The sequence below is a fragment of the Rhipicephalus microplus genome, chromosome 6, assembly GCF_043290135.1.
Source record: "Rhipicephalus microplus isolate Deutch F79 chromosome 6, USDA_Rmic, whole genome shotgun sequence".
NCBI lineage: Eukaryota > Metazoa > Arthropoda > Arachnida > Ixodida > Ixodidae > Rhipicephalus > Rhipicephalus microplus.
In genome coordinates, this window is record NC_134705.1 from 41815430 (window position 1) to 41843130 (window position 27701).

At 47.7% G+C, this 27701-nt stretch overlaps 1 protein-coding gene across 2 annotated transcripts in view; it reads right to left on the reverse strand.

The window, feature by feature from the left end:
* Window positions 1–2052: 2052 nt before the first annotated feature.
* LOC142765249 (uncharacterized) overlaps window positions 2053–27701 on the reverse strand; it is a 49039-nt gene continuing 23390 nt past the window's right edge. For both annotated transcript variants that reach the window (XR_012884120.1, XM_075865947.1), the window contains 2 exons: window positions 9344–9633; window positions 2053–2324 (listed from right to left, as the gene is read on the reverse strand). Coding sequence is in view for 1 of the 2 variants with exons in the window: in XM_075865947.1 (XP_075722062.1) it covers window positions 2297–2324; window positions 9344–9633 (318 nt within the window). In the remaining variant the exon portion in view is untranslated. The remainder of the gene's footprint in view (window positions 2325–9343; window positions 9634–27701) is intronic.

Genomic DNA, 27701 nt, shown 5'->3' on the forward strand with positions numbered 1-27701 from the left:
TTGTCTCGCCGCTGCATATACTCGAGCTCACCTTGCCGAGCATGCAGTTGATCGTTTTCGCTGCTAATATGGCTAATCGATTGACGAAAATGTTGTATTTCTTTCTGGACTTCCTCAATCGCGACCGTTTTGCGCTCTACTTCAGTTAATCGTTTGTCTAAAACAGTAAGGTTTTTTTGAAAACTCGCCTGTGTTTTTTAAGCTCATCAACAGATTTGATTGGATCTGTCTGGTCCCTCTCCATTTTTTTCGGTACGCGTGTTTACAGCTTGTAACATCTTGAACATATCATTAAACTTCTTAGTCTGTGAATCAGTAAGAGGACTTTGCTCTTGGGCTCTAGTGTTAGGTCCGGGATTGAGCTCAACATCACCGGACAACATAAGCAATTGAGTTACAACGTCAAAGCACTCATGAAAAACAGAAAACAAAACTCCCGGGCGTGGGAACAGCAACAAACTAACGTTCTTCGACTTTTTAGCATACATAGATGTAACCGAACTAACCTGGACGACAAAGCAGAATGGATTAGTGAACTGCATCGTAGTGCTGTTCACACGCCCACTAAAGGCGCCGGGATTCCGCCAGCTCTTCATATGGGCAGCCGTCGATGATGTTGTCGTCGATCCGATTCCTTCGTTTGGTAGAGGGATGACCGTAGACACGTCGCTGTCGCACGGGCAGGCTGACACTTTCATATCGTTGGGATGGCAGGACAGCCTGCTGGTGTTGCTTATCGCTGGAGATATCGGTACGGCGGTGAAGTGAATCCATGCCGTAACCTGGACGACAAAGCAGAATGGATTAGTGAACTGCATCGTAGTGCTGTTCACATGCCCACTCAACACGGCCTTAGCTGAGCGCTCTCGTCTTGAGTGATCTCAAGGGGCCAACTTTATGTTGTATTCTATTTCATTACGTTGTTGTACATGTATAAATTTGAGTTCTCATTTTAAGAGTCTTGTGTCCCACATGTGCCTTTTGATGTTGAGGGAACGAAATTCCGATAGACACATAGCTAGGTATATGTTGTACTATGCTTGGTCTGGTGTTCTGTCGGGTGACTGAGGGCACTTGCTTGTGTCGTGTGTTGTTCGTTGTCGAACTGTTCTTGACAAGTTGCAGAACCATTGACAAGTGCTGAAACCAAAAATCGACAGAAGAGATGTGTGAAGCTGGCCAACAAGTTGGGGTGACAAGCCAGTGAAGCTGGGATCCGTCCTCAAGGAATGGATGTGTTCACGGAACTGAGCCTAGAGCTACATTCTCCCCATGGCCCTGGAGGCAAACCTGGAGGGACCTGGCGAACGAGCGCGCCCGACATCCGAGCCACGTGGAAGCAGCTCGTCTTTACGGCGCATTGTCGGGTGGCAGGGGTGCTGTTACGCCTGGGTGTCTACGCCGAACGTCAACGCCTCTGCAAAGTCAATCTGTGTCAAAACCAGCGATTGAACCCGCTTGACCCGATCAACTCAAAGACGTCATCAAGCGGCGGCGGTCTGTCACGCAACGCCCAGCGAGCTCCCTCAGCCCACGAGCCCGTTGAAGCAATTGGCGCCTTCCAGTCTGGCGAGCCTTATGCAATACGTTGCAACGTCACTCGTCACTGGGTGCAAGCACGCGCAGCGACTCCGGATTTAATGAGCATGACGCAGCCCAGCGGCGGGCCCTATTTGAGGATTAGGACATCAAGGCCAGCGGCGCTTTTGGTTGGACATTGGTGACTCAAAAGATCCACCCAGTGCCTATAAAAAAAGCCCTGCGGCGCGTCGCCAGCAGTAGACCTATGTGTCAGAGAAGCGTCTCGTTGCTTCGAGCCCCTTTCGCAGTCCGTGCGGCTGGTGTCCTTGCAAGCGGCGAGTATCGTGGTGCTGCTGTTCGTAACCTTGTAGGCGGTGCGCCTTCGTAACAATTAGCACAAAGTAGAATGAAACTGTCAATACAGCACTCCCACTTGTACCCATGTGTTTCAGAACGATGGGTATGGGCAACAGACTCTACCTACTTTTTTTTATTGAGCGGCCGGAGCTATAAAATGAAGAACAGTATTGCTATATTTGAAAAATGCATTTTTTATTAGAACATTACATTATATTTACTTTTGCACACCTTTTAGAGACGAAAGTTTTTGGGGCTTCTTTAGGCCCAGTCTGCCCTTGAGACTTGAACTTGTTTGACAAAGTTCTAGTGATACTCCAATCATTCAGCTCGTCTGGCATCTAAAACATTGTGCATGCCAGACGGCAAAGCATCGAATCAGTTGTAGCCCGGAACAAAGTACCCCAGGCTTCTTGGCTCACCCAATAGCCAGAGCCAACGTAGACCTGCAGAATTAAAAGATACGAATACAATTTATGTACTGGATAATATATTTACACATTCTTGAATTGACAGAAGCTTATACCTCGTGTTTACCAATTCAGTTTTTCAGAATTCCCTGACTTTTCCAGGTTTTTTTTTTGTGATGACTTGAAGCAAATTCAATGACTGTTACGTCTGCTTCCTCGAGACACTGGGTCTCGAGTAGTAAGAAAAATAAGGCGCTTTGATAAAATATGTCAATAAATGTACCACAAGTTCTCCGAATGTTCTGAACATATGCAGTATTTGTGAAAAACTATGTGTATCTGGCCAAAATGCAACCTCTGAGTCAGAGAGTAAGCTAGTTGGCTGTTAATTGTTTGGAAGACTTGGAAGGCAAACACATGGGTTTAACTGTAGCTAAAAGTTCGAAGGGGTCAATGACTGTCTTACAATGCAGCTAAAGCTGCTGGGCAACGCAGAAGTCGTACTATCTCGCAGCATCTGTGTAAAAGTAGGATGCCGTAGCCTGGCCGGTTTTACCACTGGAATATATTTTAGTTTCACAATAACGGTTAAAGCTCCGGCTACTTAGGATGTGGATTGGATTACATCGACCTGTATTTACTGACTTTACTGTTTAATTCGATTGGATCTGATGAAACCTGGATTGCTGAATTTACTAGTGATTTTGATCCCCGCGTAAATTGCACACCTCCAGTATATACTTTTCCGCAAAAAAAAAGAGGCAAAAAGAACAACGCTACTACTCGTGTATTCTGTGTACCTTCCCTTGACGAGTATCGACAACACTGCAAAACAGAGCCGTACTGCAAAACTCCCTTTCTTTTTTTTTCTTTTTTTCGACGAGCATATGCATGTTTGTATTTTATGTCTCTGGGCTCCGATATTTTAAGTGCAAAAAAAGTCCTCGGACGGCTTCAATGAAAGCTGGAAACAGCGTTTAAAGTGCCGACATTTGAATATGTGATGGCAAGAAAGAATCTGCCAAGGTGCAACAGCTTCCTTGATTCCACCGATTATTCACGAATGTCGGCACCTTACCTTGAATTACGTACTTTGCTGTGGACGTGATGGTGAAAAGTAATTGCAGACTTCTTCGCACAATCGCATAAAACTGACATAAAAATTTAGAGCTGAGGTTACCCAAGTGCTTCCCTTGAAACACGAGCTACCAGCAATAAGTGTGTAGCCGAGGACGTTTGCTGTTGTATCACCAATATTATTAACAATATTAATGATAATAGTATTATTATTATTACTATTAAAAGACGTGAGTAGCCTGAATGTGTGAATATGTGATGGCAAGAAAGAATCTGCCAAGGTGCAACAGCTTCCTTGATTCCACAGATTATTCACGAATGTCGGCACCTTACCTTGAATTACGTACTTTGCTGTGGACGTGATGGTGAAAAGTAATTGCAGACTTATTCACACAATCGCATAAAACTGACATAAAAAATTTAGAGCTGAGGTTACCCAAGTGCTACCCTTGGAACACGAGCTACCAGCAATAAGTGTGTAGCCGAGGACGTTTGCTGTTGTATCACTAATATTATTAACAATATTAATGATAATAGTATTATTATTATTACTTTTTAAAGACAAGAGTAGCCCAGCATGCTTCTGCTGATGGCATGTAGCCAAGACAAACCAGACTGCCTTCAAGCGGAGCCAAAATGATAGCATAGACAAACTGCATAAATTTACAAACATGGGTAAAGAGGTTCAGAAGTCAGATATGCCATGTGATATGTAGCAGCAACAGACATCAAAATAGTGGATGTACCAACATGGAAGCTAAAGAACGCTTGAGCACAAATTTCCTTGGTCTTGTATATGCTTCTACAATTTGACAACCAGTACACCGGTGAAACTGGTGACTTCAAGAAAAGAGAAATATGACACCAAGAAATGGAGCGTGGCCTCGACTGCGCTCGCTGAACACGCCGAATATACAGACCACCAAATAGACTTGTAAAATTCGTGTGTTCTGGAAAAAAAAACCCCGCACCTTCCCCTGGGGGGAGCGGGGGGGGGGGGGCAGGTGGACACGAGTGAACGCCTCAGAGTGGTGGGGGTATTGTGTGAATGCTGCATAATCCAGTAAGGTTTGGGAATGCTCAATTGTTATTTTGTCTTTGTTATTCATGCTTTATGCATGAAAGAGAAGCGTTGCTTTATTAAGTGTTGGGACACTGTTGTGCCCCACTACTGGTCGAATCCGGAATGAGGAAGCAAGCCTATCAAAAAACAAGAAAAGAATTATCAGTTTCAGAGGACTAAAGCAAGTAGAGAAATAACTTTGTTCTGTATCCATGTTATGCATTGTTTCGATTTTCTTTTTCTTTCTCTTTTCACATGTGGATTGCGAGCCCTAAAAGTTGTTCCTAGTTTTTTTTGTGCATTAGTATACTAATGCAATTTTTTTTCTGCTCGAGAGTTATCATCAATCATCATCGTTTATTATTCTTTAAGATCCCCTGATGGGGCATTACATAAGCGGGGAAGGGGAAATAGCGAAATATACATACAAGGTCACAATTACAAAGAAAAAGAGGCAGGTTAGCTTTGTACACAGCTGAAAAACCAAAGTTGAAACAAACAAAAAGACACATGCTAAGTGTTCCTGCATGTGTTCAAAAAGTGTCTATGTTGTGGTTTCACAAGCACGAAACAAAGGAAAAATTATAAACATCAAAGTGTTTACAATATGATCAGTGAACTGGTTTCGAAAGAAAAGTCGTGATACATTCTTAGGGAGCCTCAGACCGCAAAATCGTATTACTTTTCAGGCACATTATTGAATAAAAGAATGAAAATGAAGAGGTACACAGCAAAATAGTTATACACTAGGAAAAAGGAGCAGCTCGTAGAGAGATTCCAGTTCCAGGTTTGAGGTGGTAAAAAAATCATCTGCTTTATTTTGATAAGTGAGCTAATATACCAATTGCCTAAATTTTGAACTGTCGCACTGATGGATGATTAATTCGGGAAGCGAGTTCCCCTCTCTATGGCCAAGAATAAGAAAGACTTATTAAATGCAATTGTAGAGCCAGTTATACGCTGCACACTCATGAAATTAAAAAGTCGACGTGATGTTCTCAAAGGTGGTATTAAAATTGATATTCGAGTGTCCGGATAATTATGATACAGGTTATGAAACAGTGCTAGTCGCAGCGTTTTGCTTCATTGGGCCAAGAAGTTGAGACCGAGGAATGATTTGATGCCACTAACGCGGACACAACTACTATATTAAAAACTGATGAAACAGGCAGCCCTATTCTGAACGCTTTCTAATAATTCAATCAAGTAATGTTGATGTGGGCTCCATATAGCAATGGCATATTCGATTTAGGTCAGACATATACCTCATAAGCAAGTTTTCTAATGGAACTCCGAGATAAAAAAGAGAGCATTTAATAAATCCTAGTGTTTTGGATGTATCTGCTATTAATTTTGTAATGTGTTCAGACTTGTCGCGATTGTCATTGATAAGGACACCTGAATAATGGTACGAATTGATGAATGAAAGGGTAGTAGATTATAAAGTGTATGAATTTTTTATGGTGGAATGCTTTTGCGACACTTGCATGCTTTTGCGTTTCGATACATGGAGTTTCAAAAGCCAATGGGCGCACCAACATTCTATTCTATCTAAGAGTCTCTGCAGCAACTTCTGGTCAGTGGTCGAGGTTATGCGATGATAAAAAATGCAGTCGTCTGCAAATAGGCGAATCGAGGATGAAATACCAGTAGGAGGGTTGTTAATTCAAAACTAAATGTAAAAGTGGTCTGAGTACAGAGCCTTGAGGTATGCCTGAAGAAGCTTGAGATAAATTGGGGCTGTGATTGCATTTAACAGTAAACTTAGTGCGGTCTGAAAAGAAAGAAGAAATCCAGGACAGTCATAAAGGATCTAAGGATAGGGAGGAAAGTTTAGTCATCATACGTTGGTGTGGGACCCGGTCAAAGGCTTTAGGAAAATCTAAGTAGATAATATCAGTCTGGAATAACGAATATAAGTTGAATTTAAGGTCAGTGGTGAATTCTTAAAGCTGGGTGTCGCAAGAAAGTCCAAATTTCATTGATATGTGAGGTTTAACGTCCCAACACCATCATATGATTTATGAGAGACGTTGTAGTGGAGGGCTCCGGCACTTTCGACCACCTGGGGTTCTTTAACGTGTTCATCTTGCTAGGAAGCGCAGCCACTATAACAAAGAACCTAGCAAGATGGATCCTTACCAACTGGCCCGATACAATTGTTTCTTTAACGTGCACCCAAATCTGAGCACACAGGCCTACAACATTTCCGCCTCCATCGGAAATGCAGCCGAGTACCTTTGCCACTAGACCAGCGCAGCAAAGCAAGAAAATCCAGAACGAAAACCATGTTGCTTAGAAAAGAAGAAAGAATTTTTTGTCCAGGTGAAATGTGACTTGAGAATAAATGATATGTTCTAGCATTTTACAGGCAATACAAGTTAATGAGATTGGCCGGTAGTTCGATGGATCAGTACGATCGCCGGCTTAAAAAACTGGCGCGACCTTGCTTAATTTCCAATCATCTGGAATTGAAGAAGTACATACTGAATGACTAAAATAATTTGTAATATCTGTCATGAGATGTCCCCAGTAGCTTTAAGAATCTTTGTAGTTATGTCGTCAGGCCCGGGAGCACTGGCTGGCTTCAAGTCATTGATAAGTTTAGCTGTGCCTTCCGTTGATATGACAATAGGAAGAGTCTAATTTAAATTAAGGTTGGGAAAGTAGGTTATGTTATGTGCCGGCTCACGAGTACAGACAGAGATAACGAAGTCATTCATGACATCAGCACAATGATCAGGAGGAATGTTTGGGCCATCTTGGTGATGCAAACTGATGTTTTGTGAAGAGTTCTTGCTCGGTAACATGATCTTCCAGAATTTTTTCGGGTTTTTTCTAATTATATTTTGCAAGTATATATGGAAGAATTTCTTCTTAGAGCACCTTAAAAAATTTGTATAAGCATGAAGACATTTAGAGTACTTCGCCCATTTAGATTGGCAGTCTGATTTTTTGGCGGTCCCGAAAAGGCGCTCTTTCTTATTTAGTTGCGGTCGTAGGGCATTGGAAAGCCAGTGCTTATCAGCATCACCACGAATACAGATAAGTAGTACATATGAACCTATAAGCGACAGTATTTTTTCCTTGTAAAGCAACCAGTTAGTGTTAACTATTCGAGCATGAGCACTTAGTCTGAATTGATGAAGAAATTCTTTCAGGTCGTGGTTAATTTTTTCATAGTCTGCTTTGTTGTAGTCGCGAATATTTTTTAATGATGACCTACTGATAGAAATTCGAAAAGCCAGATCAAAGAAAAGCAAGTTGTGATCACTAAGGCCATCAGTGCACGATAGAAAATACTGTAACCACACGTTGGACTTTTAACACACTGAATCAAATTAAATTTAAGAATTAATTATGTAAGATTTCATTAAAAAGATGTAATACATCTTTTTGACTGATATGAAGATGCTGTCAGCTCCTCCCAATTGATGTCCAAATAATTAAAATCTCTACAAAGCACAAACTTGGCACGGCTATAGCAGGACTGTAGGTGGAAAAGGACGGAATGTAACTCATCAACAAAAGAACAATCGGAATCTGTTGGACAGTAGCAGGCGACAAGTACGGTTTCGCCAAAAGGAAAACACAGATTAATGCACACTAGCTCGAGGTTACAATTCACGCGTACTAATTGGGAGACTATCACTGCTTTGACTAAAATGAGGGCACCGCTGTGTTAAATCTATAGACGCTAAACAATTCACTATTCTTGATGAATTCATTGTCCTGGATATCTGCGGCAAGCCGTTATTAGGTGAAAATTGAAATGTCGGAGCAGTTATCTTCAAGAATGACTTCTGTAGCATCTTTTTTTGGTAAATAGCTGTGAATGTTTGTTAGCATGACAGCCATATTATGAAAATATGGTGTGCTAGGTGAAATTTGCAGAAGCTGAGCAGGTATATGGTGAGGCCTGGAAGTGGTCGGTGATTGCTATTAAGGCAGTTCGATTACGAAATCTATAGCAGCATTATATGTGTACTGCTTTTTGTCCATCAGTAACTTGTCATAACGTATTTTGAATGCGGTATCCTTTTCTTTAGCAAAAGATTACAGTTTTTTTCGGGCCAAGCGTACGTACGTTGAATAATCTTCTTGAATATAAAATTTTGTTCCCTTCAGCTTGAGAAGTATTGCAAAAATCTTTAACTTGACCTTAAAGTGTGCCAGTCTTAGGATTATGGGACGGTTTTTAGGTTCCTGAAAACGGCCCATGCGTTGGGCACGTTCTATATTGCCGGTAAGTATAGACAGTTCAAGGTACTCTGAACAGAAGGAGATAATGTGCGCCTCAGATTGCTCCCAGGTTTCACCGTTTGCATTCGTGATACCGAAGAAGATTAAGTTTGACCTGCGCAAGCGATTTTTTGCGTTGTCGCACTTATCTGTTAGTGTTTTTCTTTGAGAGGAAAGCATAGAAATTTCGTTGATTGAGGCAAGCGATACAGCCCATTCGTTAGTCGGATGTGCTTGTACCACTTTTTCTAAAACGTCAACACGCATAGGAACAGTGCTAACGTGGTTTTAATGCTGCTCTGTGCACTACGAATGTTGGAAAGCTCATCTAGTACAGTGCTTTGAAAATCCTCAAGTCGTGCTATTGCTGCAGCAATTGATTGCAGGGTTGCTGTTGTATCTTTAGTATCGGGGCCAGGGTTCAGTTCAATGTCAACAGAAAGAACAAGCAGAAGATGAACAACAAAGGCATTGACACAATATAATCAAGTCTGGCAAAACAATTTACGGCAAGATTGATTGATTGATATGTGGGGTTTAACGTCCCAAAACAACCACATGATTATGAGAGACGCAATTTACGGCAAGAATCAATGAATTCAAGTGGACCCTACACCACAAGTAGAAATGGGTCGCTTGTACGAGTACAACAAGCGCACGGTAGACTACTAACCTGCACAAAGAGCGGTGTTGGCATGACCCTATTTGATGCGCTGACGTGCCCCAAGTGGCATCGGTGCAGTCGCGGCTTAAGTATGAGTGACGAAGATCCCGCGTTGACTGTAGCACCAGGTAGCCAGATGAGTGCTCGTTCCACATGGGAAGCACTGAAAATTTGGCGTTTTTTCTGGCAGCCAGAATCTCAGGCAGGCGGCAAAGCGACTTGAAGGGGTGGTATTCCTCGGACAGCTGGATGTCGGCGAAGCAGATAGGCAGCGCCGAGTTGGTCCATATCAGAACAGCCTGCACAAAGAGCGGTGTTGGCATGACCATGTTTGATGCGGCGACGTGCCCCAAGTGGCGTCGGTGCAGTCGCGGCTTAAGTATGAGTTGTGAGTGCACATTTTTTGTTAAAATTGTACTTCCAGTTTCTTTTTTAGAGCTGTACAACTGCGTAATATTTATTTGAAGTGTAGTATTTGATTTTTATGTACCCTTTCATACTTGTAAATGTCTTTTTTCGCTGCTGCTACTGTATAGGTGGCACAGCCCAGTCAGGCAATGTGTCTCCATGGACCATTTTGTAATTGTTCTTAATAAACTAATAAAGAAAGAAAAAAAAAGAAAAGGAAAAAGCGCCACTACTGATTGTGCCCCACAAGTGGTGCCTCACTACTGGTTGCTTGCATCGCATCTACTCGAGTCAAGCAAAGCATAAAGTCAAGCGAAAGCCAAATAAAGGCCCCTTTGACTCAATTCTGAATGCCCGATCCAGTGCCTACATATACGGGGTGGTCAGGGAATGATTGTGCAGCGGGAGTAGTCGGTTTTTACTAGTAGACGCTGCCTGTGTCGGCTTTGCTAGGCGAGAGAGTGGGGGGAGCGACAGTTGGCACGAGACGAGAACATGCGCAGTAGGGGTGTAGACAACACCACCGATGCCCGATTTGCAAGTAGGTGCCACTATAAAATGCTTCGCATGTAAAAGAAGCTTGCATGATACGCGCACCTGGAATCCAGATACAGACGACTGTACATACCCTGAACAGGAGTGATAGGATGCTTCTGACAATGTACTCTCGCTGCTTATGTCACGTATTTAGGCGTACTTAAGTGCACTGTGCCTTTCTTTTATGGCTTTTATTGTGAACAAGGCTCCCTCCCATATCAGGTACTGAAACTTGAGTAAACTGTGTGCTCTACGGGTCGGTGTATCCTTTCATGTTTACACCAAGAAGCAAGAGTTATGAACGGTCTTTTTTTTTTTCACATGCCTCTCAGCAGCTCACTGTAGTTGCAGCTCAGAGAGACTTTTTAAGCTCACAACTACTGTCAGTTTCCATGACCTGACCGGGTTTTTCAAAAATTCCCCGACTTTTCAATGGCTTTTCCAAAAGGGTCCCAATTCCATGACTTTTCCAGGCTTTCCAGTTTCATAGACACCCTGAGGCTTACACACTCTAAAATTATGACTCCTCCAGACTTGCTTGGACTGAGACTCACGGCTTGATCTGAGTGAGTGCATCTCAGTGAGTTGAATCATAAGCGACTTTGCATACACCTATGAATACCAGTGTTGCAAGGGTGTTTGGAAGGCATCCTATTGATTGTTCATTTACTAGGAGGTCAAGTTTGAGCTGCTACACAGGCAATTTCGAATGCTAATGATTCAATGGGATACTATAAAATTCTATCAATACCCCAACAGCATTTGCAAATTGGAAGAAGAAACAGTGCAAACATGCCGTTCTGATTACAGTGCTCGTACTTACAATAAGCAAGAAAAATCAGAATCGGTCAAGAAATATGTATGTCTGCATATTTACATAAATGTATTTTTGGCACTCCAAATTTGTCATATATACGTACTTCTGACCACGACATACTCATACTTCTGACCACTGAAGGGGACACCGAAAATTTTTGGATACTGTCAGTTGGATAAGCCCGCTCTGGACTTGGCACCAACTCGTATCCGATCCGAGGTGCAGAGTTGAGATTGAGTCGCCGTTGCCGCTGGCTTCCCACGGCAGCGTTAAATGTGTGTGTGCATGTGTGTGTTTTGAGTTCGCTTGCTCAGACCACAGAGGCAGGAGCTTGAAGGCGAAAATTTCGGTCATCGCAAACAGTATTTACCATGTTACATAGAAATTAAGCATGCTTCATTAAATTAGCAGTTTAACATTGTGAACATGCCGAACTGCGGCGCGCAGGGCTGTTGAAGTAGATATGCTTCTGAGGAAAACACTTGTGATCGGTGACACTTCTTCAAGCCCCTCAATTACCCCGCAGTTCTGAAGGCCTGAACAGCTGCTATTCCACGAAAATCTTTCCAGGATACAGTCAAGACATACATTTCCGACTTACATTTTGAATCCGAGGACCTAATCACTTGCTACGTGCATATCGTAAGGGGAAACGTGAAAATTACCATGTGAGAGGTGCATACCTAAGCCTAGTGCTGTTCCTCGAATTTTCCCTCAATATTCCTGCACATTTGTCTAAACACCAACAATAATGTGCAAAAGGAAACCACTGAAACTTAGACAAATCAAGAATTTTGAAGGTCATGTGTCGACAAGTGGTGGCGATGTGTCGCACGTTCACGTGAAGAACAACGATGTGAATGAAGCTACTGGTTACCCCTCCGATCCTGAGTTGTGCCCAGAGGTAGCAACTTGGTTGCCTGCATTACAAGACTGAACAATGTTCCAATCCTCGAATGCCAAGCTAATCCAGGAAGAAGTTTTTTATTCTTTTTCAAATTCGCTCTTTGTGCTGTGCAGAAAGCTTTAAAGTGTAGCCAGCCAGAAGGTAGCACTACGAAACTGAGTGGCTGATTCCTTGCCCTCTCTTTAAAATATCAAGCCCTGCTGCTGCTTATAGGTTGATGTCAAAGGTGAAAATACTGCCTCTGCCGACATCATCATGTCTTAAACAAATAAATTATCGAAGAAATGCCTTGCGAGTTTGGGTTAAAACATTTTGCTCAGCGCCATCGGTTGTTGGGCTGGAAGGCGGCCGGTCATCAGTTAGTCCACTTGACTGGTAGAACCTTTTTAAAGCTGTGTGTTCATTTTACGAATGTCGTTCCTCACTTTTTTTCCCCAAAAACTGTGGCCCTAATAACTGCCAGTTTTTTTTAGCAGTCGAGCGTAATTTTCGGTGAAGCTTCGTTGGTTTTGTAGATTTCTCCTTTTTTTTTCTTCTACTGATATCGCCGATTATTCCTTCTGTTCTTGCATAATAGGCATAAGTCTTTTCGGGACAGCCTAAAAGTGCTCCTCCACACGTCCCAGATCTTCAGGGCTGGTGTTGCGGTCGAAATTGAAGGGGATAAGCTGGTACGACAGCCTGTACATATCTTCAGTTGTTCAACGTAACTGAAAAAAGTTGATACCATCTGCAAGCTCGTGAGCTTCAACTGACTTCCTAAACCATGTTCACTGTACATGCACAAGGGAACAAGCTTACCCCTACAACTGAGGACAAAGGTGAAGTCTTTTACCACCACTGCCTTGTCAATTTCGACAATAGCTTTGTTCTGAACTTAAAAAAAACCGTCTTCCTGAATGAGCTCGACATTCCTGGATTTTCCAGGAATGTCGAGCTCATTCTTCTTTCTTCGGTATTGTACTGCAGGCAACCAAGTTGCTATCTCTGCACATAAGTCTGTATCAACCAGAAGCTTCGTCAACATCGCTGTACTTTATGTTAACGTCAGACACATCACCAGCAAGTGTAGACACACGGCCCTTCAAATTCCCGGTGTAGTGGAGCATACGCACTAACGTGTATGCGCCTTCCAAAGAGAAGGAAAAACCCCGTGCTCTGATTGCACGAGAACCTGGGCCGCCTTTTGCCAGACTTGTCGTACGGCCATTTTTCGTTGCGACATCGTTGCGACTTCTCCGGTTCAATAAACGTCATCACATTTGGTGGAGGCTGCTGAGATCCCCAAGCAGACCAGGAGCTCCGCTCTCGCAAGTTGCCCGAGAGACCACTGCAAAACATGACTGACGCAGTCGCCAACCAGCCCATCCCAGCCCAGCCAGCACCACCGGCTGTCCCGTCTACCTGCCCCGGCGCTACTCGCCAACGGGACCCACCAATCTTCAGCGGCAGTGGCGAGCAAGACGTCGAGGACTGGCTCTCCTTGTACGAACGCGTAAGCGCCAGTAACAAGTGGGACAACGACTCTAAGCTCGCCTACGTTATATTTTACTTGGCAGACGTAGCTAAACTTTGGTTTACGAACCGCGAAACCGCCATCGCCAACTGGTCTTCCTTTAAGACACTCGTCACTGAAGCGTTCGGCCGACCAGAGGTCCGCAAGCTCCGCGCTGACCAGCGCCTGCGCCACCGAGCCCAGCAGCCTGGCGAGACGTTTACTAGTTACACAGAGGACGTGCTCGACCTCTGCAAGCGTGTGAATCCATCTATGCCCGAAGAAGAAAAAATTCGGCAGATTCTCAAGGGCATCGAGGATGGCGCATTCCAGATGTTGCTAACGAAAAGCCCGAACACGGTGGCAATCCTCGTAAGCCTCTGCAAGAGCTTTGATGAATTGCGCCGTCAGCGTTCCATCGCCCGACAGAGTGTCCTACCGCCGGATTCGATCTCGGCCGTCACACTCACAAATGCCAACGTTTGCAAAGAAAGTCTGTCCAACCAGATCAAAGACTTCATCAGGGAGGAAGTCACCCGACAGCTCTCCCTGCTGCCGCATAGCGACGCGCCCACCGCAAGCCTGCCTACGACACTGCAGCAGGCCATACGCACGGAAATTTGTGATGTCCTCCCTACAGTGCAGGCCCCTTACCCGTGCACTTCAGTAGCGCCTAATCTCTCAGCTGTCGGCTACGCACCACCTGCACCACCTTCACCTCTCAGCTACGCAGCTGTGGTCGCGCGGCCCCCACCGCATCCAGTCGCCTTATCAGCTCCACCTCCTCCGGCCTCGCCTCCAGTTTACAGGCCCTCACCTCGCTTTTTCCATCGATCTAATGAGTGGCGCACTCAAGACAATCGTCCTATCTGCTTCGCCTGTGGCATCGCTGGCCACATTGCACGCTTCTGCCGCCGTCGCCCCACACCTGCAAACGCATACTTCGGAACTCCTACCTACGCGCCACAGCAGGCCACCGCATCTGCATATGAACAGAGGCACTCAGACTCGGATCGCCGCCCATCGACTGCTCGTTTCCCATCCCCTCGTCGCCGGTCGCCATCGCCTATGCGTCGTCGACCACCTCCTGAGGAGGGAAACTAATCAGTGCAGTTCCGGAGGCAAGAACTGCAACTTGTGCGCAATTCCCAAGGCCTCCGTTTTCGCCGAAAAATGTTGTTGATGTCGATGTTGAGGGAGTCGCCACATTAGCGTTAATTGATACCGGGGCCGCCGTTTCTGTGATGGACGTCAAATTTTGTCGGAAACTGAAGAAAGTGACCACATCTCTCTGTGGCATGGTGCTGTCCACGGCTAGCGCGCAACGCATTCATCCCTCGGCTCTGTGTACGGCGCGCGTCGTCATCCAAGATGTTTTGTACGTCGTACAGTTTTTTGTTCTGCCATCTTGCTCTCATGACCTTATCCTCGGTTGGGATTTCTTATCAGGTCATGAAGCTATCATCGATTGTTCCCGTGCCGAAGTGTCCCTTGTGCCAACATATGAATTTCCACCACCCGACCGGTCTCCTCGGCTCTGCAAACTCATCGCTGACGACGACATCACCTTGCCCCCGGAAGCTTCGGTCCCTGTAAGCCTTTCATGTGTGGCGCAACCTGACGCCACGGTGGTGTTTACGCCATCTCCTGTTTTTACTGAACGCAAGGGCATCGTTCTCCCATTTGCCGTTCTTACAATTGCATCTGGTTTAACCGTAATGCTGGTTACCAACCACTGCAACTACCCCATCAGCTTACTTCGTGGTGAAACGTTGGGATATGCGCAACCTGTCGACCATATCGATGATATTATTCTTCCCGACGAAACGCCATGTCACATTGCCGCAATAACTCATGCGTCTGAGCCATCAAGTTTGTCAGCCTTCGACAATGCTATTGACGCAGACCTTCCCCTCTCGCATCGCCGCCATCTTGTTGCTCTCCTTAACAAGTTTCGCTCTTCTTTCGACTTTCAAGAACCTGCTTTGGGCCGCACCACGACTATCACTCATACTATTGACACCGGCTCACATTTGCCTCTGCGACAGCGTCCTTACCGCGTTTCCGCCGAAGAGCGCCGCGTCATTACGGAGCAAGTAGACGACATGCTTAAACGTGGAGTGATACAGCCTTCTCAAAGCGCTTGGTCATCACCTGTCGTTCTGGTCAAGAAAAAAGATGGCACCGTTCGATTTTGCGTGGAATATCGCCGCTTAAACAAGATTACGAAGAAAGATGTCTACCCGCTACAACGAATAGACGATGCTCTTGACTGTTTACAAGGCGCCGAGTACTTTACATCCTTGGATCTGCGTTCTGGGTATTGGCAGGTGCCAATGGCTGAATGTGATCGCCCTAAAACAGCCTTTGTAACGCCAGATGGTCTATATGAGTTCAAAGTGATGCCATTTGGGCTCTGCAACGCACCTGCCACATTTGAGCGCATGATCGATACCATCTTGCGTGCCCATAAGTGGAAAACTTGCTTGTGTTACCTGGACGACATCGTAGTCTTTTCGTCTGATTTCCCGACACATCTTGTTCGCCTCCACGAGATTCTGACGTGTCTAACTTCTGCGGGCCTACAACTTAACTCCAAAAAGTGCCACTTCGCAGCACGAAAACTAACCATCTTGGGACATGTCATCACAAGAGACGGTGTTCTTCCGGATCCCGATAAGCTTCGGGCTGTCGCTGACTTCCCGTTGCCCACATCACTGAAAGCTCTAAGAAGTTTCGTCGGTCTCTGCTCGTACTTTCATGGCTTTGTGCCCAACTTCGCGTCCATCATCGCACCTCTAACAAGTCTGCTCTCCAACAGCAAAGGTATATCTGCATGGTCACCTGCATGTGACGACGCATTTCGCCAGCTGCGCCGCCTGCTGACCTCACCACCCATTCTTCGTCACTACGACCCCGCTGCTGCCACAGAAATTCACACCGATGCAAGTGGCATCGGTCTTGGTGCAGTTTTGGCACAACGGAAAGGCACCCAAGCCGAATACGTAGTCGCCTATGCAAGTCGCGCTCTCAAGAAGGCTGAATTGAATTACTGCGTGACAGAGAAGGAGTGTTTGGCCATAATCTGGGCCTTGACGAAGTTTCGCCCGTACCTTTACGGCCGCCCTTTCGACGTGGTCACAGACCACCACGCTCTATGTTGACCCGTCCGGACGCCTGGGACGTTGGGCACTTCGATTGCAAGAATACGACATCCGTGTAGTATATCGTTCCGGTCGCAAGCATGCAGATGCCGATGCACTTTCGCGATCGCCTTTGACCCCAGATGTGGCTTCTCTGTCACCACTTTTTACCACCTTGTCACCAGTAGACACCACTGACATGCTTTCGGAGCAGCGTAAAGATCCATACCTTGCATTGTTACTCGACTACCTTACCGATCCGTCTGCTGTCCCTTCCACGAGAGCGCTACGCCGACAAGCAGCCCACTTTTCCGTGCGAGACAGCATTCTGTACCGCCGCAACTATATGCCTGGTGGTCGGAAGTGGCTCCTTGCTGTCCCAACTCATATGCGCTCTGACATCTGCATGAATTTCCATGCAGACCCTCAAAGTGCTCACGCAGGTGTCCTGAAAACCTACGAAAGGCTGCGCCAACGATATTACTGGCGAGGAATGTATCGCTTTGTGCAGAAATACGTTCAGTCTTGCACCACTTGCCAACAGAACAAGACACCTCCGCGGCACCTTACTGGCATGTTACAGCCGCTCCCATGCCCGGCTCGCCCATTCGACCGCGTGGGTATCGATCTCTATGGCCCCCTCACATATAGTCGCTTTGGAAACCGGTGGATTATTGTCGGCGTCGATCATCTGACACGCTACGCTGAGACTGCAGCTCTACCAGCAGCGACCGCCCATGAAGTTGCACTCTTCATTCTCCGCAGCTTCATTCTCCGTCAAGGGGCTCCAAGGAATTACTCAGTGATAGGGGTCGAGTGTTCCTGTCGGAGGTCATCCAAGCTATTCTCGCTGAATGCAACATCATCCACCGGAAATCTACCGCATACCATCCACAGACGAATGGTCTCACTGAACGGTTCAACCGCACACTTGGCGACATGCTGAGGATGTACACCTCCTCCGACCACACTAACTGGGACGCTGTCTTGCCTTTTGTTACCTTCGCTTACAACACCGCGACGCAAGCGACTACCGGTTTTTCCCCGTTCTTTCTGTTGTACGGCCGCGAACCATCCCACCCACTCGACACCATACTTCCGTACCGCCCTGATGTATCGGAGTGCTCCCCGCTTTCGGAAGTGACCAGATACGCTGAAGACTGCCGTCAGTTGGCTCGGTCTATGACAAGTGAGGCTCAAGGTCTACAAAAAACCCGGCATGATGACGCTCATCACATAGCGCCTACGTTTCGTACTGGCTCCCTCGTGTGGCTTTGGGTGCCCCCGCACGTTCCTGGCCTGTCTTCTAAACTTCTGGCCCGGTACCATGGTCCATACCGTGTCATTGACGCAACCTCACCAGTGAGTTACATCGTCGAGCCCCTAACACAATCGCCAGATTTGCGCCGTCGAGGACGCGAGACCGTACACGTCGACCGTCTCAAGCCCTACTACGACCCCCTCATTGTGCCTACTCCCTGAGTCGCCAGGATGGCTACTCTTCAACCCGGGGGGTATTGTAGTGGAGCATACGCACTAACGTGTATGCGCCTTCCAAAGAGAAGGAAAAACCCCGTGCTCTGATTGCACGAGAACCTGGGCCGCCTTTTGCCAGACTTGTCGTACGGCCATTTTTCGTTGCGACATCGTTGCGACTTCTCCGGTTCAATAAACGTCATCACACTCTACTGTTATTCTACTGTTGAGGGTTCCCGTTTGCGTTTTAATGCCGCTGATTTTGACAAGTGTGCAGGAATTTTCGGGAAAATTTGCGGAACAGCACCCAGCTCAATTGCGAACGTAACAAGTGGAATTTGGACGTTTCCGTCCCCTATGTGCTCGCGGCAAGGAATTAGGTCCTCGGATTTGAAATGTAGGTCATGACTGTCACCTGGAAGGCTTCTCAAGGAATAGCAGCTGTCCAGGCCTTGACAACTGCACGGTTGTTAGGTGTTTGCAGAAGCCCTGCTGATCGCAAGTGTTTTCCTCAGAGGCGTAGCTACTCGGACAGCCCGGCGCGCTACAGGTTGGCATGTTTACTATCCTACTGCTAACTGACTCGAGCATGCTTGATCGTCGTGTAATGTGTAAAATACAAATTGCAAAAGAGCTTTTCAAAAGAAAAGTCATTTAAATACTGGCTGTATGTCATCTATTGCACTGCAATCTATATTTTCTTAAATTATTTTTCCATCACTTTGGATGCTCCTTTGCTAACTCCTCAGGTAATTTCAGCTACATTACAAAGAGTTTGTGTATGAGATGAATCGTTATACAAAAATTATACCAGTTATGTCATCTGTGCCAGCTGTGAGACTTGCAAGCTCACCGATATAAAACACAGCAAGATTGTGGCGCTAATTCAAGCAAGACTGCTCGTGTGGCCGGTCTACTTTTTCCTTGGCTGTTCAAAAAGAAGCACAACCGTTTCTAAATATATTTTACACACAATTTATATGATGTGTAATTACGACAGCCTCGTTCACTTAGAATTGTCCACAACCTGAAGGCGCAGATGAACCCTATTTATTACAAAGGTGCAGGCAATTTTTTTTTGTTCCGGGGAGGGGGGACGGGGGGGGGGGGTAGGGGCACCACCTTGATTTGAAGAGGGTGCCGGATAGAAAAGTGTGGTCGAGTGTCACTTTTTGCTCTGTAACAATAGCGGAAAGATTTTTTTTGGTGGGGGGGGGGGGGAGAACGGTACAGCCCCAAGGTGCCACCCACTGGCCACACAACTCAGTCATACATTTCTTAGATACAGGCCTGGCCCTTATTTCTCACTAAATAGTATTCTACTGGCACTCATCTAGCTGCGTTAGTTGAAATATGCATATTTAGAAATGAATTTCCAGCTGTTTCACATTCAGAGGTAGCAGTTGATGCTCCTTCTCCAATCCCAAATTGGCAGCAGCGCCGCAGCTGTGTGAGATACGGGAGGGGGCTGCTCCTCGCCACTTCGACCGCGAACGCTTACCCAACTGACAGTATCTCAAAATGTTGGGAACATCATGCATTGGCCTAAAGAAGGGAGAATGAGAGAGCCCACAAGAAAAAGTACAGAGACAGACACAGAAAGCAACAGGAAGAAACGAAAAACGGTAAAGATATAAATAAACAGAAAGAGAAAAATTGTCACCAAAAGGGTTTTTCCCAAGGTGAGATTCAAACCCACATAATTTCTATGTGAAGGAGCATCCTAACCACTGCTTTTTAGACACGCTTTCTGAACACAGAATAGCCAAGTACTGGGCGCGAGGCCCATCACTCCATGGAGGCGCGAGCGCTGCAATTGCTGTGACGTGCATGGTTGGATCACGTGATCTCGACTTGCTCTGACGAAGGATGATTTGATTGATATGTGGGGTTTAGCACCTCAAAACCACCATATGATTATGAGAGACTGTAGTGGAGGGCTCCGGAAATTTCGACCACCTGGGGTTCTTCAACGTGCACCCAAATCTGAGCACATGAGCCTACAATATTTTCGCCTCCATCGGAAATGCTGTGATGGGATTCGATCCTGCGACCTGCGGATCAGCAGCCGAGTACCTCAGCCACTAGACCACCGCGGCGGGGCTCGCTCTCGCGAAGGAGAGCTGGTGGTTGGATGCGTTGTTTTTACCGTGACTTTGTGGCGTTTTCACTTTTGAACAGCGTTGTTTTGCCCTGGCTTCATGTTTGTGGACTTCTGCAGACTACACAATCCGGAAAGTTGCAGTAAAGGTTACTGGCGGCATGCCACAGTGCGCCACGTACGCGAGGGCACTGTCAAGACCACTGGCTGTGCCACTGTCACCTCTCTCTTTCTCAGTTGTAGCTTTTATTTCAAATGTATTGGGTTAAAATGAGCACTGGCACTGAATGAACACATAAAAGAAGAGCGTTTCAGTTTCCACATGGGAGCCTTGTTCACAACGAAAAATGAATGTGCTAACAGTCTGATTATGTATATATAAAGAAACATAGGTGTGTACATGTGGCAGAAATTACCGTCATTACATTAAAGATGTGCGACGTCTAAATTGTCAGAGAGTCAAGATATACCCTGGAAGTTCAGTTCTTTCCCCTCATTTTCCTTAATTATACCCTATTCCCGTCTATTTTGTGGCCAGTTGCTTCTGCATGTTTGGCCAGCACACCTTTTTTTACATCTTACATGTACCGCTCCAGTCTTTGCTAAAGCTTACTTCTCTCGCCAAGGTAACCTAACCGCCGTCTGTGCCATTCCCACCCTCCTCCCTGGCTGTCCGTCTCCATGAGTGTACCCAATCCCACTGGTTTCCATCGGCCAGTAGCGTAGTCAGGAAGTGACTCACCAAGCCCGTGCCCCCCCCCCCCGCCCTCCCAATTTTTTACATGGTATAGCACCCAAAATAATGGTCTTGGCCCAATGCTCATCAAGGCGGCGCCCCCCCCCCCCCCCGAATTCTGCCAGCGGCTTCGCCGTTTGCTACCTCAACTCAAAGGGTTCATATAAAGGTTCCCTAGTCTGACCGCGCCCATAGCCACTGTGACTTCCTCTGAATGTTTTTCTTTTATCTACAGGCGAAAACATGGTCAGCTTCAAAACCTGATTTATCTTCTAAGAGCTCCTGCGAAATATCAAACAGCTTATGAATGAAGCTGTAGAAAATAAAAAACACCTGGATACTGGCAATTTCACTGTAACATGAAATTCCCATTTAGGTAACGGTGCGCAAAGCCTCGCAGTATGCTCATTCAAAGGAGCAAAATGATACGTCTGGCTGACCGCACTTCTTTATCCCAATTTTACCCTTGGTAAAAGCTCTGGAACTGAACCAATCATACATAATTCATTTTCACCCATGTATGAATCGATGGCGATCGAATGTGCAACGTGTGACCAACGTAAAAATTTAGCGCAATAAATATTAGCATCATGCCACAGAAAAAAGTGACAACTCTGAATGGAGTATGCGCATGCGTGGTTTTCACGTTTGCCCACAATCATCACAGAAAGGTCGTGGCTGTAAGAATTATGTGCTGCTTCCCACAAAGTGGGGAATTCGCTTGCACTGTGCTTTGTAGGGCTATGTGCGCTGTACAAAAAAAAAATGTAAATTTGCCCATGCTTGTCATGCCGACCGCGGCCCATCTTTAGATGCAAACCTACAGTGAATGAAGTAGAGTGGTTGTGCACATTTTTTGTAGCAAAGATAAGTTGCGGTCGGCGGATGTCTTTCGGAGGGAGTGGACGTGGTTTTTCGTCGCTCCTTCAAGTCTTTTGTTTTAAATAAAGTAATTGGCACGCCCGTGTCCTCTTTTTTTTTCCTTTTGTTCTGCTCTCACGATCGCGCTCTCGAGCGCGGCCCTCCTCAGGGCTCTCAAGGGGGCAGAGCATTATGTAGCTTTAACTCTTTGTTTTCTTATCCCTTTTTTATTTTTTTTTCTTTTTTTTTCTCCAACCCTCATTTGAGGTCTGTCGCCATTTATCATGGCCGACGGCAACAACGAGCCATCGCACAACTCCGAGGCTCTCCACTCAGACCTCAACGAAGCCGCCAACCACGTGGACTCTACGCCACAAACATGTGGCCCTAGCCCAACTGTCAAAGCGGCCAGTCTTCGACTCACCAGGGCCCACCGCCGACTGGCTCGCAAAGGCTCCTACTCCAATGAGAAACCGGAGGAGACGCCTACGTCCAGGCCACAGACCCGACCATCTCCACGTCACCAGCAACCGCCCAAGAGGCCGGCTGCTACACAAAGAAACCGAGGATGCCGAGCGGCGGCCATTACCAAGCTAGCCGCCATTTCTACGGCCACACAGACTGACGAGTTTCCTTCGCAGTCACCGCCCAGAAACGAGGAATCCAGTGGCGCCAGTTCCTCCTCTCCCACGACGTCTTCGTCCTCCTCCTCCTCCTGGGAGCACGAGACACCCGCCACCTCACCGAGCTCCGAAAGCGAAAGTGTCGTGAGCTTGGAACAGCCTGAGCAGGGAGCGTCGTCTGCTGCAGCCGCCGGCACCAACCCAGCCCGCGATCCATCCGTGCAGCCGCAAACTGGTTTCCTCTCCCAACCAGTCCTCCCCAGTCCCGACGTCACTGGAGACAGAGGCGCATATGCCACAACCCTTTCCCGAGGCGATAGCGAGCGTGGGTCAACTGCTTGTCTTCCCCCGTCCTCCCCTCAGGCCAACGACCCCCTCCCTCGCCCGGCGGGTCCCCCAAAGGAACTGAGCCGGCCACTAAGAGAGGAGGTGCCACTTCCCACAACATCTGGTGTCTCCCCCTCTCCCCAGGCGGGCTTTGCAAGCTTTTCCCCTCTACCAACCACAGAGGCCCCGGGCAAGGTAACTCTTTGCGCGCCGACCGACTCCTCTCTCCCACAGACAAGAGGGAACAAGAAGAAAAATCGACGACAAAGCAAAAGCCAGCGCCACGCCCGGTCTTCTCTCAGGCTGGATGAATGGATGGATGGATATGGCTGTACCCTTTAGATCGGGCGGTGGCTAGCGCCACCAAGCCGTAACACCTAATGAACCAAAAACTATATTTATTTTTTTTCCTTAAAAAGTGAGTTTGAGGATTCGTACTTTGCAGTGAAGAGTTTAATTTTCACTCGTGTCTTGACTTTAGCCACCAATCAGATAACCTCCTTCTGGTTAAGTCTACCCGCTTAAAGTTTATTTTGCCCTCCTGGTCCCTAAACCCCAGTGCTTTGAAAAACTCTGCGCCATCATCCTGAACTATAGGGTGAAGCCCTTTACAGAACATTATCAAGTGTTCGGCAGTTTCTTCTTCCTCTCCACACGCACTGCATACTGTGTCTACCCCTTCCTATTTGGCCCGATATGTCTTGGAATTCGCTCGCAGGATTTCAAGCTGGACGGTTGTGCCCTCGCGATCTCCGACTTCAGCGTAGCTCCCGCCGACTGGTTCGCCCTCCGCGGTCTCCTGAAGCCGTGCAGCTCTCGCATTGTGGCACCCCGCCCTTGGACTGCTTCGACCGGATCCCCACTTTCCTATCTCCTTCTTTTTCTCTCTCGTTGGCTGGCTTCTTCTCCGTCTATTTTCCTTCTATTCTTTTTATCCCTCCTTCTTTTTCCCTATATCTTTTATTCCCCATATCCCATTCCTCTGCTGACCTGTTGAGGTGTCCTCGTAAGGAGAGACAGTTACGGGTCGGCACCTTTCTTTTCTTTTCTTCTGTTATAACCACTTATATATATATGTCTTGGTTCGCAGTACTCCCGTCCTGGCCTCAAACAGTAGAGAACTACCCCGTGTATTATCATAGATCCTTTCCTTGGCAATTTCCTGCTTAAAAGTTCGATAGATCTCTAGTGCGGACTTCTTAATCATGCCCATTCTCCACATGTCAGTCTCCATTTCCTTCACTTTCTTCTTAACCGATAGTTCTTTTTGGTTTGGCCACCTGCTGTTTTCTAAGTATTTACCAGTCAACTTCCTGGTTCGCTTTCTCCATTTTGTATCGACATTCTTCATGTACAAGTAGCTGAAAACCTTCCTAGCCCAACGCCCTTCCCCCATTTCTCTCAATCGTTTCTCAAATTTTATCTTGCTGCTAGCTTCCCTGCCCTCAAATGATGTCCATCCCATATCACCTTGTACTCCCTGATGTGGTGTATTCCCGTGAGCTCCTAAAGCAAGCCTACCTATTCCACGTTGCTTAATTTCTAATCTTGCTTGAACTTCTGATCTCATGCACAAGACCGCATTGCCGAACGTCAGCCCAGGAACCATGACCCCTTTCCATATTCCGCTCACAATATCATGCCTATTGTAATTCCACAGTGCCCTATTTTTCATGACTGCTGCATTCCTGTTACCTTTAGTCGTCACGTATATTTCGTGTTACCTCAGATACTCGGTCCCATTGCTTATCCATACGCCCAGATATTTGTATTTATCTGTTATCTCTAGCGTGACCTCCTGTATTCTAAGCTCACTACCTTCGTTGTCATTGAAAATCATGACTGCTGATTTTTCATTACTGAATCTAAAATCTAACCTATCTCCCTCATTACCGCAGATGTCCATCAATCTCTGCAAATCTTCCTTGTTGTTGGCCATTAGCACTATATCATCTGCGTACATTAATGTTGGTAGTGCCTGATCAATAAGTTTTCCTTGTTTGACTGAAGAGAGGTTGAAGCCCAGTCCACTTCCCTCTAATTTTGCCTCTAATCCTTGTAGGTACATCATGAATAATAAGGGTGACAAGGGGCACCCCTGCCTAAGCCCCCGTTTTACCTCTGCAGGCTTGGATACCTGTTTTTCCCACTTTATAACTACCTTGTTACCTTTATAGATACCCTTTAAAAGATTAGTGACTACATGTTCCACGCCTAGTGTGTCCAGTATTCCCCACAATTCCTCTTGAACCACGCTATCGTACGCTCCCTTGATATCCAAAAATGCTAGCTACAGGGTCCTGTGTTCCTTTTCTGCTATTTCGATGCACCGCGTCAGTGAGAACAGATTGTCTTCCAACCTCCTGTGCTTCCGAAACCCATTCTGCAGTTCCCCCAGCACCCCCTCATCCTCTATCCACGCCTGCAGTCTTTCCTTTATAATTTGCATCGCTAGCCTGTAGACCACTGATGTCACTGTTATAGGACGGTAGTTGTTTATGTCAGCTTTTTCCCCCTTTGCTTTATAGATTATGCTCATCCTGCTAAGTTTCCATCCATTGGGAACTTCACCATCGATTATTATTTTGCGGTAGCGGAAATCAGCGCCCCTATTAGGCAATCACCTCCGGAGCCTGCTGGTGACGCCATCGGCCAGACGATCATTTTCAGACCGGTCGGCCGTAAGTCACACTTCCTGGCTGCATCGAGGGACGCAATCTCTGCCTTCCTCACTGGTTTCCCAGCCACACAACGGGTGCGGGTCAATCATCGCCGCAACCTTGTCGCTGTCGACACCGCCCCCAACTCTGATGTCAGTGCTCTCCTTGAGATCAGCACCATCGTCGATGTCAGAGTTAAGGCAAAGCTGCTCGACCTCAACTCGTGTGTGGGGGAGGTGTTTGGGGTTGATGAAAACAGTCCCCTCGACCGCATTGCCGCGAACATCTCCTCAGCGGCAAGGACCCTGTCGTGTGCGCGACGCGGCTCCACTCTGGTGATTACTTTTGAGGGAACTGTGGCGCCAGCTGAGCTCTCGCTCTTCAAACAACGGAGGCCGGTTCGGGCGCGCCTTCCGCGTCCACTGCAGTGTGCGCGTTGCGGTGTGTTTCGACACGCCACAGCAACGTGCTCGCGCGACAGGCGCTGCCTCCGTTGCGGCGGGAAACACGCAGAGGGTCCCTGCTCCTCAGAAAGACCCCGCTGCATAAACTGCAAGGGCTCCCACCCCGCAAACGAACCTCGGTGCGAGTCATGGCAACTGCAGCGAAAGGCGGCCTTTCTCCTTGCCTCCTCTGGCGGAAAGCTGACGCGCCCCGAAGACATCGAGCAAGCAAAAGCTTCGCTTCAACGGGAGGCTTCAGCGGCAGCAACGGCAGCCACACACCCTGGCTGCACTTTCCGCGATGCCCTGAATGGCAAGGCCACCACAGCACCGGCGCCGGCGGCCACACAGCCTACACGTCCCCCCCCTCCCCAAAAGGACGCAAGGGATACAGTGATGACGGCACTGGCCGCGGCTCTTCGCGCACTCCTGGAGACCACGGTGTGCAGCCCGGCGACGCGCGACTACTGCCTCGCAGCTTTGCGCGCACATCACGATCTGACACACCATGGATAGTGCGTCGAAGAAGCCGCGGCCGCGGATTTTCCAGTGGAACGTGCGTTCCCTCCGCTGCCGTATCCCTGAGCTCGCCCGCTCACTGCCCCAGCGCGACCTCGACGTCCTAGCACTGCAAAAGACGCGAGTTCGTGATGGGGCCCTCAACCTACCAGGGTATGTGGCTTACAACGGGCCCACGAGCTGCAGGAACAGCGCGTGCTTAAGCACGCACTGCAACAACCCAGCGCACCCACAGGGCCTGGCAAGGACCTCTCTCTACGTGCGCGCGCGCCTTCCCCAAGTGCGTCTCGACGTATCTGACATCGTCGGTGCGGGCGTCGAGTGTGTGGCAGTGAGGGTGCGTGTTGGTACGACAGACACATGTGTCGCGAGTGTCTATGTTCACTCGTCGTCCGAGTGGGACGCCGACTTCATTGTGCGGCTCGCCGATCGCCTCGGGAGTGCTGCTGTGCTGTGTGGGGATTTCAACTCCCATCACACAGCGTGGGGGTGCGCGAGTGTAAACGCCAGTGGCCGCGCATTAATGGATGCCACCCTGCGCGCTGGCCTACACATCCTCAACGATGGCAGCCACACTTCGTGCGTCCCGGTGCTAAGCGCAGTGCGCTTGACCTTACCCTCGTCACGGACGACTGCTACTATTCGTGGCGTCGTGCGCCAGACACTGAGGGCTCGGATCATTACCCGATCCTCTTGGAGCCCTTCTATACCGGCGCCCCGCGCACCAATGTGTACAGTGTTGTGAACTGGCCCCGTTTCCGCGAACTGTGTGCTGAAGTGCCAGTCGCGGGCGACTTTCTCCAACACATTGTGCAGTGCGCGAGTGCCGCCACGACGGTGTGTCGAGTGCCGACGGGCACGCCCGTGCCCGACATTAAGCTCCTAAACCTGCGCGCAGCTCGCCGCCGGGCGCAGCGCAAAGCGGAACGTTCGGACAAGGCAGAGGACTGGACTGTTTACAACCGCATCGACGCAGTCTGTCGACGCCACGCCCACAAACAACGGGATCGCAGCTGGTCCAGCCTCTGCCGCACTTTCGACGACCCGCGCTACCAACGGCGTGCCTGGCGCGTGTTCCGAGCCCTCCTCCGCCCCCGTGTGCCTCGGCATCCGGAGCTCTCTATCGCGGTCACACTTGGAATCGGCACCGCGCAACTCGCCGAATTGTTGGCTGACACTTTCGCGAGTGCACCCACTGCCAGTGCAGCTGCTACCATGCCCGAGCTGCCACTACATGCACGGCCGGAACTCTTTACGCCCTTTCACTTCTTCCCCACACCAGCTATCGTGGAAGCGATCGGCGAGCTGTGCACA